The 12,850-nt window shown below is 37.1% G+C and overlaps 2 protein-coding genes across 3 annotated transcripts; one reads left to right on the top strand and one right to left on the bottom strand.

Annotated features, from left to right (window-relative positions):
• Positions 1-683: 683 nt before the first annotated feature.
• plbd1b (phospholipase B domain containing 1b) lies at positions 684-4,881 on the bottom strand. Its single transcript, XM_079388574.1, has 11 exons — positions 4,624-4,881; positions 4,167-4,389; positions 3,549-3,632; positions 3,254-3,395; positions 2,924-3,064; positions 2,565-2,719; positions 2,291-2,496; positions 1,705-1,845; positions 1,376-1,561; positions 1,161-1,267; positions 684-1,085 (listed from the first exon to the last, which is right to left on the bottom strand). Exons 1-11 carry the CDS (start codon positions 4,685-4,687, stop codon positions 735-737), a joined length of 1,800 nt encoding a protein of 599 aa, XP_079244700.1. The 5' UTR covers positions 4,688-4,881; the 3' UTR covers positions 684-734.
• A 453-nt stretch (positions 4,882-5,334) lies between these two features.
• Positions 5,335-12,782, top strand: LOC306852155 (ran GTPase-activating protein 1-like). 2 transcript variants are annotated; one of them, XM_079388820.1, is made up of 16 exons: positions 5,335-5,442; positions 5,929-6,046; positions 6,146-6,273; positions 6,356-6,415; positions 6,510-6,689; positions 6,871-7,005; positions 7,297-7,455; positions 7,552-7,665; positions 7,773-7,872; positions 9,165-9,249; positions 9,367-9,496; positions 9,604-9,708; positions 9,804-9,906; positions 11,337-11,425; positions 11,511-11,635; positions 11,922-12,782. In XM_079388820.1, the coding sequence occupies exons 2-16, from the start codon at positions 5,935-5,937 to the stop codon at positions 11,998-12,000; spliced, it is 1,704 nt and encodes a 567-aa protein (XP_079244946.1). In that variant the 5' UTR covers positions 5,335-5,442; positions 5,929-5,934; the 3' UTR covers positions 12,001-12,782. The 2 variants fall into 2 exon arrangements, with proteins under 2 accessions (XP_079244946.1, XP_079244947.1); XM_079388821.1 differs by having other exon boundaries at positions 5,361-5,455; positions 11,922-12,687.
• The last annotated feature ends 68 nt before the right edge of the window (positions 12,783-12,850 follow it).

The raw sequence follows: 12,850 nt of genomic DNA, 5'->3' as shown, positions 1-12,850 counted from the left end.
ATACTTTAATATAGGCCTAATTTATAATTTTATAATTTAAAAAGGTGGTGAAAATGTTTAAGAATTTAGTTAAGTCACTTGCTCACAAGTGGATCCTCTTCAGTAAATGGGTGCCGTCAGAATGGATCCAAACAGCTGATGAATACATTACAATAATCTACACTTAATATGTTGTTAAATGAAAAACTCTGTGGTTGTAATAAACAAATCTGTCATTAGGGCATTTTTAACTTAAAAGGTTACTCTATCCATTGACTGCAGAGTAAATAACACTGTCAAGGCCCAGAAAAGTATGAAAGACATCATCAAAATAGTCCATCTGCCATAAGTGGTACTTTTCTGAGCCTTGACAGTGTTATTTACTCTGCAGTCAATGGGACAGTCACAAGCCTCCCGGTTTTCATCCATAATATCTTAAATTGTGGTCCGAAGACAAACAAAGCTTTTACGGGTTTGGAACGACATGGGGGTAAGTGATTAATGACAAAATTTGAATAACCCTTTAACGGGTCCTCTATCCCTATTGCTTCTCCAGTGAAAAAGTAACACTGCTGAGTCTGACATTGTTCAACTCAGTTGATCTTAATCTTAAATGACTGCATTGATACATTTTATTGGTAATTTGCTAATATTTATGAGCATGAGCTTTGTCATTAACACAAATTATACAAGTTAGAGCAAATATTTGTTACTGTCTTTTATTGCATAAACATGTCCAGCACTGACTGGAAGTATTATGCATTCAGTTGCACAAAAAAAATTATGGCAAAAATGTACCCAATGACTTTATGAAGCTGCTTGTAAATATCTGATGCTAAGTCAATTAAATCCTTTTCAAGTCTTTCATCTGTATCCTCCAGACTGCTGTTCATACACTGTACAAAATTAATATCAGTCTTGGCTTGATCTCTGGAACCAAAGAGCAAAGGCTGCATGCTGATGAATGTAAAGTTGTACATCTGAGGCAGCCCATGATGAGCTGTCAGATTAAAACGGCTCCAAGAGAAAAGTGGAAGACCATTCTGAGTAGTGGGTCCATTCACAGCTTCGGCCGAAAACATCTGGGCCATGTGATAATCTGTAACCTAAATGCATGCAGCCATTAGAATTGCAGTATATCTTTACTAGTTTTTATGTAATAATAACACATAGCCCTGTACCTTAGTATCATAACAACCCCCTGGATGAGGTCGTCGGAGCCTCAGGTCATTTCGGCAGCAGATGGATTTACAAGGATGCTTCTTTGAATATGGGTCCTTTCTGTAATCTAATACGATAAAGTGCTACTGTTCATCAAAAAATTAGATTAACAAGAGGGCAGATTAGTTTGAAGAAACAATTTTGAGTCATTTCCAAAAAGAAAACCTAAACTCACCATTGTACCTCATTATGTATTTCAAGGTGTCCAGATTAGTGACTTTTCCCTGGTCCCTGCGGAATATTTTTGCACGTGGACAGAGGTCATATGAGAAGTCTTCCCCGTACTTTTTCCACATCACACCATAACCACTCATTCGGTAAATGTCTGAATGGAAAGGTATGTTGTAGGATGCCCAGTAACCTATTGAGATGATTTATAATGCATATGATCTTTTTAAATTCACCCTTCAGAGTGTGATTTTGCTTTCTACTTATTACATCCTCTCCAATTCATTTCCAATGGATGGATCATACTACTTTTCTTGTTATGAAAATACTCCTCACCATAACGCAGTGCTTGTGACTGATCGGAGTACAACACCAAACCAGGAATCTGCTCCACAACAGTCAGACTCCAGTCCTCAATCTGCTTTCCAAGTGAAACTCTTTTTAGATCCACCACCATATACTGGTTATTGTAGGTTCCTGACAAAATTAATTCAGAAAATAATTGAAAATAAAACAGCCATACCATAATATATATATATATATATATATATATGTATATACAAACACATTTAAAAAGTTGTACGCATTTCTTTATTCCATGGAACACAAAAGAAGATATTTTGAATGTGTTGTTTTGGACCCAACTGACCTTGCATGATTATAAGGACAAAACTGTTGAAACATATATCTTACATATATGAAACATACATAACCAAATATCTTCTTTTGTGTTCAGCTGAAAAATAAAAGCATGAGGGTGGGACTGAGGGTGAGAAATTCAATGCCACAGCATGCAATCATATTCTAGAGAACTGTATGCTTTGGTTGTAGTAATGAAAGACGACACCACAGAGCACTGCAAATACGGAACACAATTTTTGCATACAATGATCCACATTTGCCTTGTGCATCTCTGTCTCACCTGAATTGTGCTTGGAAAATATTTGGGCCCATTGCTTTCCTGTGCAGGCCAGCACATGTGCTACACGCACCCTTTGCCAGGCAAGCAAAGCCTCTGGGGTCACCAGGGAGAACAGAGAGGAGTTGAACACGTTGTTTGTGGTTTGACTTACAAACAATCCTGTTCCCAGCAAATAAAAGTCATCCAGAGATCCCTTTCCACAATCCCTGGAAATGATGCGAGAAACAGTTTTATAGTACTAAATTATTGTTAGTTTCAATTATAAAAGCGAAACATCTGTTTATAAATACCAGGGTAGCTGCTAAAGGACAGTCTGCTTGTGCCATTATGTTTATTTTTCAAGTCCCAGTGCTTGTAGATTCTCATGCTTGCAGCATAGGTGTACCAGCTGGAGTGACCAAGCAACAGATTCTCATAGCCAGGTAACATCTGCAGATAAAATGGGCAAAAACAAATGACAAAAGGTTGTTGGCGAATGAACCCATTTCCAACACAGGCAGCCCCAAATATTCAGATTAGTGCTATTGAAAACCACTGACATGGGGTTTTCAATGGCAAATTCCTATTACATTTGATCCCAGTCCAGAATATGTGATTACAGTCATGAGGTGAAGGCATAATTTTACCTCTAACCTTGATGAGAGCAGAACAGTGACTCATGCCTGGCTTTCTGAAGGAGCCAGAAGAAGAGTTGGAACGTCTTTTGAGAACAGGGATTAAATCTAGCAAATCCCCAATACCATTGAGGAACTGAACCGCAAACATGGACAGAGGCTGGGAGTTGAAATACAAGTTTCACTCATTAACACAAAATTAATAACATATAGGCATAACTGTCAACGAATGAATGAAAATAAAAAAGTTCACTTGAGAATCTAGATGTCTATATGAGTGTTATCAAACTCTCGGAATGAGATATAGAGTACATCTAAACAGATGCATGCACATTGCAGGTTTCCTGACCTTTTCCTGTTTACTTTTGGCCCAGTACGCTGCCCCAGCATGCAGTCCATCCATCTGAGCCACTACAAGACCCACATGATGCCACAAAGGATCAGTCTTCCCATTTAATGTCACTTGTGTTCTTGTCCATAAGTCTTGCTCACTATTTTAAAGAATGGAAGTTTAATAAAGACAAATTTAATTGTAGATTAGTAATATATATGTATATATACTGCAAGTAGGTGTATTTGATCATACCTGACATTATTTTAATTTTGGAATAGTGCAATCAATTTAGAAAATAAATGTCACTTACCTCATAAAACATTTCAGAGGTTTCATAACACTATTATCCTTTATCATCTGAGGATACATATTATGATAATGGTTTATCATCTGTCTGTGAATAAAAAGTTATTGGGATGTTACTGAAATGTTGTAGCCTATTCTTTGGTTATTTTTGCTACACTTAACACCCAGGTCAATGCATTTTAGTATACTAACAGACTCTGACGTATTTTCCCTAGTGAAAAAAATGTGTTTAATTTTATTAAATGTGTACTTCAGATCTTGAAAGTATATTTAAAAAAAACAAACTGTGCAGATATTGTGTTTCTTAACAAATTTTTAAAAAGTGCACTTTATAATAATGCCATTAAAAGTTTTCCTTTAAGTACATTTTTTTAAGAAAAAACAGACTAAATTAAGCCTGCCTTGACCCACCTCAGCCCCTAATATAAAAGCATTTTTTAATCTTAGTGAATGGATTTATGCGAGCAGAATTAAACAGTCTATGTGTAGATACCTAAATGCCACTTCAGAAGCAATTCTTTGCCACCTTTGCAGTGTAAATTTGACAATATTTTTAAAGTCTAATCTCTTTAAAGGTATGCCAAAGTGTTCTTTTTCACAAGGCTTAGTCAAGTTAACTTACGAAGCTGTAAGGTATCCTTCAAGGTATCCAGCCAAGAAATATGTAATTTCATCGTTCTCCTGGGATTGTCCATAACCAGCCTGCACTTCCAGCACTCCCCATCCAGAAACAGATAAACTATCATTGAAATAACCAAATGCATCTCCCTCCTCTTCCATTGCATCCTCTTTCAGCACCACAGATCTCTGAATAGCATCCCAATAAACAGTGGCTCTCTGAACATCTATAGCACACAGTGAGAAAAAAGATCACACATCAATAAGCGTTAAGGGTTTCATATGTTTGATACATTTTTATATCATGAGAGCGCCTCGTTTGGAAATGGGGCAACCCACGTTTGTTGTAACTCCGATCCGTATTATTTATCACTTTTACACGTTATTCTTCTAATGTTATGCAAACATGCATGTCAAAAACACGACTTATTGAAAGAGTAAAGTTTATTTAGGACACTTACCCTGAGCCTGCACGAAGGTCGCCGTTAGGACGCACAAAACAAACCCCCGTGCAAAACGATGCATGTTTCAGTTGAATCAGAAATTTACTTTCTGGATCTCATTAACGTATTTGCACACACTATATAATTTATAACCAAATCTTTAGTCAAATATTATATCGTAGAAGCTAAATACTCAATGGCAGGTAAGAGCTACAGCGATCTTGCACCTGCTGTAAGTCTAAAGGCTAACTGAGTCTACACTTAGCTTTCTGTGTCACATGGATCGCTAAGAAGCGTTTAAAAGATTTCCACCCCAGATGGGACTCGAACCCACAATCCCTGGCTTAGGAGGCCAGTGCCTTATCCATTAGGCCACTGGGGCTTGCGTCTTCCTGGTTCTAAATTGTGGCTTAGAAAGATGCAGTAAAAAGTGTGTCACGTATGAAATTATTTTATTTGTTTAAGTTATATATGTATGATGATTTAATACATCCTATCTGAAAAAACTCTGGTTTATATGATTGATAAATAATTATAATTTGTCATTCAAATACAAATTTACGTATTAATCGGTTTTTCGGTTTCAGTACTCTAATATAACAGTTGTAAAAAAATCACAATTTATTTACATAATCAATAGGGTATTCAGTACGAGTAGTAATGTCATAACAGTCAAGAAAAAATCATAACAGGATTTAGGGTGCTTTTATTATGAAAGAATGTGACACCGGCACTTTCAAAGAACCGCCGCCTCCATGTGCATCCTGTTGTGATGGTTTTTCTCTAGTCAGGCTAGTTATCTGCTGGCTTCTTTTAATATCTGTGCCGAGGTGTAAGGTAATATTCGCAGGTTTGAAATATGAATAAGATTAAAATGTTTAGATTTCACTAATGTTGATGTGATTGAAGGACTAGTGTAAAATTCTGGCTGACAGGGAAGTTTGGTAGCTAATTCTCTGAGCTAGCATGAACGGTGTGATGCAATGATATTAGCATGCTAACTGTGCACGACAACGTAAGCTATAAACGTAAACGTATCTGTTTCGAGTTTATCGAGCTGCAAGGTGCAGCAGCTTGTTTCAAAGGAACACTTTTCAACGTCAATCTTTTATTTACATGTGTAGTGACAGGCTAGCACGTTGAGCTAATGTTACAGTCCTGTTATTAATTAATTAAAAAGTGAGGATGTAACACTGATGTATAATAGAGTGGCATGAAATTATCTGTATGAGTAAATTCATATGCTTCCGACATCTATCCGTTTTTTAAGAGTGCTAGATTTTTGTGATACCTGTTAATGTTTTATTAACTTTATTAATACAGAAAGCAATGGCCTTTGGAGATATAGCTCAGATTACAGAGGCTCTGGCCAAGACCCATGTTGGAGAAGTGGAATTAAGTTATAAGGGACGAGGGCTGAAGTTGGACAATGCTGAGTCAGGTGAGTAAAACGATTTGTCTGCAGATATTTACGTATTGTGTGTGTTAATGCATAAACCTCAACACTCATAATTGTCCCTCCTTTTTTGTGATGTTGCAGTGAAAGAGATGGTGCAGGAAATTGAACAGCATCAGGGTCTGCAGTCTCTCAGATTAGAGGGAAACACATTGGGTGTTGAAGCAGCACAGGCAATTGCAAAATCACTTGAAGCGAAAAGGGAATTGGAGGTAGTTTTAAATTGCCACTGGAAAATTTTCACTCTTTGACTTTGCTGTTTTTAATCTTTGCATTTTTATTTTTTTTACTAAGCAATGCTATTGGAGTGACTTGTTCACGGGCCGTCTTCGCTCTGAAATTCCACCTGCTCTGGTAAAACAATATCCATCTCAAAGAGCTCAGTTAAATGTATTTGCTGTGAGTAAAAAGCTTATTGTATTTCCAACATTTTAATCCATTGTTCTAGAAATCATTGGGCAATGCTTTGATGATATCGGGGGCCAGACTGACTCATCTGGACTTGAGCGACAATGCCTTCGGCCCTGATGGTGTAAAGGGAATTGAAAGCCTTCTGAAGAGCTCTGCATGCTACACCTTACGTGAGATCAGGCTTAATAACTGTGGCATGGGCATTGGAGGGGGTATGGTAAGTTTAGGCCGAGATCAACTCGATGTAACCGGTTTAAAAATAATGCATCATCATTTGAGTGGTTATGATATCAGATGTTTAAGCTTTAAAACTTTTTTAAACGTGTTAATATTTTTGGAGCTCATGAAACAGATGGAGTATGTAGTTTTATTTGTTTGTTTGTTTTTATTTTTTAAAGGTCCTTGCTTCTGCTTTGACTGAATGTCACAAGCAGTCTAGTGCAGCTGGCTCCCCCCTGAGGTTAAAAGTCTTCATAGCTGGACGTAATCGGCTGGAGAATAATGGTGCTGCTGCACTTGCCAAAGCATTTAAGGTACTAAGGCATAATCTTTTATAGAAATATAGTTACACTATTGTTCAAAAGTTTAGGGTCAGTAGCTTTTTTTTTTTTTTTTTTCAATTAATACTTTTATTTAGCATAGATGTATTACATTGATCAAAAGTGACAGTAAACATTTTTACAAAGGATTTCGATTTCAAATAAATGTTGCTCTTTTAAACTTTCTTGGTGACTTCTTTCAAAAAAATCTTTAAATATAAAGTTTAAATATTCAGCTGTATATTTCACTTCGTTTGACTCCCTGTTCTTCTTTTTTTTTTACAGTTGTTAGGTAGTCTTGAGGAGGTCCATATGCCACAGAATGGAATCAACCATCCTGGTATCACTGCTTTAGCTACTGCCATAAAGCACAACCCAAACCTTCAGGTCCTCAACCTCAACGACAACACTTTTACTAAGAGAGGATCGATTGCCATGGCGGAGGTATTTTGAGCAACTCTATATCATGTCACAAAATACTTCATATGGTTAAAAGAGATGTTTATTAATGGCTGTCTGTGTGATTTCATCCATGTTTAGGCTATTAGGCACCTCCAGTGTCTTAAAGTCATCAATTTTGGGGACTGTTTGGTTCGCTCAGAAGGTGCGATTGCTATAGCAGGGGCCCTTAGAGAGGGACTGCCATTCCTCAGGGTTAGTTGATGCATGATGCCAGCATTGAATCTAGATGACACACACAAACACTTCCATTCAGTCTTTGTAGATACTGTGAGCATTCTAAAATGTTTTTTTTTGTTTAGGAGCTGAATTTGTCATTTGGAGAGATTTGTGAGGCTGCGGCTATAGTAGTTGCAAAGGCTGTTCGGGGCAAACCTGATCTGGAGAAACTGGACCTCAATGGTAAAATAATGCAATTTAGATGTCACAGCATTTTATTACTACACACATATGCATACCCTCCCTCCCTCCCTCTCTAATCAACTACTGGTGCCCTGTCTTTTAAAAAAGCCTCCTGAAAAAAAGCCTTATGAATTATACTGTACTGAAACATTCTGCAAAAATGATGAAGATTAGACTGAAAGATCGGGAATCATAAATGCGCTAGACCAGTGATTACATATTTTTTTTTTGACTAATAGGCCTCTTGTTGTCCGTCACAATATTTAAAGGCTCTCCACATAAGGTTTTAGGTATTTCTGTTGCAATTTTGACAAGCTGCTTGCTTTCAAACTTTTTATTAACACAAATTGGTAGTTTTGATATCTTAAATTGACCATGATTCATTTTGTGATTAATATGCTGCACATTTTAAACACATACTTCATTAATAAAAAAACTGTTTATCAGGGCTGCAAAATGGTTAATAATGATTAATTGTGATTAACTGCATTCAAAATAAGTTTATTTACATACTATATGTATGTGTACGGTGTATATTTATGTATATATAAAAACATACACATATATATTTAAAAAAATGTATGTATATATTTCTACTTGTATATAATTTGTATTTAAGTATTTTATATATAAATGTAGTATTTTTATTAATATGTACATATATATTATGTGTGTATTTATATATATATATATAATAAATATACACAGTATACACACACAGTATGTAAACAAACTTTTATTTTGAATGTGAATAATTGTTTTGCAGCCCTACACTTTATTAACATCATTTAATATTTACTAATTCACATGCGTATCTTTCTGAACAAGTGTTGACTTGTTGAAGTGTTGAAAGTTGGACTTCCGGCACAGTTCCATCGTCACGAACCTTAGACCGCCTCCTAAAACCTGCGGGACAGCTTTTTTAAAAATAATAGTTGTTTAATAATTTTTGACTTTCAGTCTGAGTTAAGTCTCTTTTTTTTGGCTCATTTTATCTGTAAAAGAAAAGCTGGCTAATAATTATGCACTCCTGAATATAAAGAGTTTTTCACTTCCAGCCTTCATGGACAGTTATGTTTCACTTATAAATGATTAAATACAAAATTAATAGTAGTTATTAAGATTGATGTGGTTTGGAATTGGTAAAATGAGCTTGGAAAAAAAATATGATCAGAATATCAACCTGCCTAATAATTATGCACGCACTGTAGTGTCTCTGTTCTGTTGAATTCAGTTTGGTGTCAAAGTTGTTATTCTGTGGTAATTTTGATCCTTTCTGGTTGTTTGTTTAGGAAATTGCTTTGGAGAGGAAGGCTGTGAGGCTCTCAGGGAAGTGATGGAGAGCATGAACATGGAAGATCCGCTGGGCTCACTCAGGTATTTATCTGGGGTGTATTGGTTGTTTCTTGTATAAATAAACTGAAGGTTAATTCATATTTTCCTGTATTTGAAATGCTTTTACAATTAGACTAATGAAAGATGTGCTTAATGCAGTGATGATGAAGGAGAGCCTGATGATGATGAGGAGGAGGAGGAAGAGGAAGAAGATCATGAAGAAAAGGAAGATGAAGAGGATACAGAGGAAAATGGTGTCAATGGAACAAAAGATGTCATTGAAGAAAAGGTGATCTAGCAAACATCTGCATGTCTGAATGGACTGCTATACATTGTGTTTCTATTTTACATCAGAAGATCAATTTGTAGTTTACCTGCATTGTCCTCTCGCCACAGGAGGAGCTTCACTGCGGTTCTGAGCTCATGTCCTTCCTCATCTCCCCATCAGCTGAGAAACTGATCTCCCTTGGAGCCAAAAGGATCCAGCTCATCGAGCAGCAGGTAGTGTGTTGATTCATAAGGTTCAGCTGTACATCGGTCATGGGATGGTTTAACTTGTTCTCCAACTCCATGAAATCATTTCATCTTTTTTTTAGATTGACGTCTCAGATGCTAGTAAGGTGTCAGAAGTTTTTCTCAAGATTTCATCAGTATACCAAGACGAACCAGAAGTAAAGCAAGCTATTTTTGAGAGCACTGGTATGAGCAACGTTCTCACTAGCATTTAAGTGAACATTTAAAGGGGTCATCGGATGCCCATCTCCCACAAGTTGATATGATTCTTTAGGGTCTTAACGAAAAGTCTATAACATACTTTGGTTAAAATTTCTCAATGGTAGTGTAAAAAAACAAAAACAGCTCTATTCTCAGCAAGCCATTCTAGTCCATGTTGCTTTAAATGCTAATGAGCTCTGCTGATCCCGTCCCTCTCTTCCATGGGGTGATGAGCAGACTTTAAACTTCAGCCTCGAAACTTGCTAACTAGCATATATTAGGAAAGGCGATTTGCAAAGATTCATAAAAAACCCTTATACTCACTTCTTCTGTAAATGAAGCTGGATCACGAATGATTAGGGCGAACATAGACGCATTGAGATGCATTCCTTTCAAAAACGAAAGTAACATTAATCCTCTGGGTCTTCAGTGGCTCAGATGTCAGGAGTAAATAATGACTGCTATGTTCATTATTACATCCAATAACAAAACACCTCAATCGCTTAATCGGAGATATTCTTGTCTTCCCCTGCACTGGAGTCAACACAATGGCGGACAGCTCTCAGCTCACTCAGGGCGGGTCTAAGGTAAGACGGCCTTGCCAATCAACTATCGTGGGAGCGGCCTGTGCAGAACTACATCATTCTGACGGGAATCTCAGAACAGCCTGATTTGAGAAAGGGGATTTTAAAATACATTTACATTTATTCATTTAGCTGACGCTTTTATCCAAAGCGACTTACAATTGCTATATATGATGTTTTATTAAAGTTCGGGAGGAGCACGTCAGATACCTAGCCTAATTAAACACAAGTGGTACGCAATCAAGTCAATCAACTCACATACCTCCACTCATTTGACGGTCTATCAGCATCCCTCCACCACCCCTTCTCCACCAATATCACTAAGTTCTCACCATACCACGGGGGGATACTCTGGGTTCGGGCCATTCCCGAGCTCAGAGCCCTTCCCCAGGACAGCACGCCAACTACGTATTACCATACTCGCCAAATACGCATTACGTAAATATATGTAAGTGTGAACTCGTGAAATGTCAGAGGTCGCACGCCTCTGGAGCAACTAGGGGTTAAGTGTCTTGCTCAGGGACACATTGGTGTCTCACAGTGGATTCGAACCCGGGTCTCTCACACCAAAGGCATGTGTCTTATCCACTGCGCCATCACCACCCACATATAGGGATTTAAAAAAACACTTGGTGGATTTTTATCGTTATAGGATGTATGTGTGCACACTTCCAACATACATTTACGTTCAAACAACATGTAAAGTGAATTTTGAATCCGATGACCCCTTTAAATAGACGGTTCACACCAAAATGATAATTGTCATCATTTACTCACCCTCATGTTGTTCCAAACCTGTGTGACTGATCAGCTATTCGTCTTCTTGCCCAGATGCCCTGTTGAGGAAAGCCTTTTCCAACTCCCACTCTCAATCTTATAGTTTTATTTCCTCACTGATAGTGAACCTGGGACTTTTAAAGGTACTATACTCGATGTAATGCTCAGTTCAGTTTCTTTCATTTCGCCCCATTTTGTGTTGTTCATTACTGCTGCTTGCTTTTCCAGAGTGAAGATAAGAAGATAAAGAAGGTAGCTGTTCTGCCTGGACACTTACTTGCTTTGGAGCATGCAGCTGCGCAAGAGTTTTTCCCGGCAGATCAGGCTGGAGTTCTGGAAGAATTTGTGTCACGGTTAGTTTGTGTTGAAAATATAATGTATAGTATCTAGTTTTATTGCATTTTGCTGATGCACTCAGAATAAAAGGTTGAAAGCTACAGCATTACTGCTACTTTAGAGTATTACCTTAAGATACAATAGCTAAAATATTTGTGCCTCTTTTACTCCTAAATGGTAAATGTTAGTACTTAAAATGGTACCTTTGCAAAAGGTTACCACCCTAGTGACAGTTTTGTACCTATTTTCTGTGTACTAAAATGATCTTAAGACATTACATATATGTATTTGTTTGTTTTCCAGAAATGGCAAAGTCTTAGAATCCTGCTGCAATGCCAGAGATGCTCTCAAGACCACGTTGGTGAAAAGGACCACTGCTTAATTCTTAATCCTGATTATAGAACCACTGAAATGACTTATTACGGGTCAAATAAAAAAAAAAAACTTGACAGGATACGTGAAACTCTGTAAACTATTGATCTAGTTTATCTAAGTTCAGTCAATTCTGGATCCGTTTTGGCATGCAGATCTCAGACTGCAAAGGTTGGCAAAGTACAATGATGACTAGTGCCTCATGACAGTTAACCCAAACTGAATTTCCTCACAGATCAACTGTACACAGTTAGCTTTGAATAAGAGTGTTGTGTTCTTTCATCTCTTTTTAGAAATATTGCTTCTATTTTTATACATGGAAAGGGAAAATGGGAAAAAGGCACTGGATGATAATTAGGTCTTATTTATCGCTTAAACCTTAAATGATTGTAATGTTATAACTGATATTTCTGAACAATTGTCAATACTTAAATTGTCACATTGACATGGAGCCACGAGCATCATGCCTTTTATTATATGTGCCATATTGTGAGATATTGGTGGTGCAATTAAAACCAAAATCAAGTAGTATAAACATCTTAGAGTCTTTGGGTTGAAATGGAGAAGGCAGTGAAAGTGAAGTGGAAAAAATGTTTGGACATTAGTATATTAAATACTACAACTGGTATGCACTGAATATTGTTATATTTGCAACATTCCATTTTGTTGATATTAAACAATTTTCTTTTCTTGGGAGAAAAATAATTTTGTCTGTGTTTCAGTGTAATATCCACCATTTCCATATGTAAAGCCGTTTTGCATGCAGTTATAAAGTCCTGTAGTTCAGCTCTCACTCCATTGCACTTACACCAAACCCCTGAGTGACACAAATGCCCCGAGTTCACTGAGCCTTGAGCGGT

This window comes from Barbus barbus (assembly GCF_936440315.1).
Source record: "Barbus barbus genome assembly, chromosome: 32".
Taxonomy (NCBI): Eukaryota; Metazoa; Chordata; class Actinopteri; order Cypriniformes; family Cyprinidae; genus Barbus; species Barbus barbus.
The sequence above is the reverse complement of the archived record's forward strand: the minus strand, read 5'-3'. Positions and strand labels throughout refer to the sequence as shown.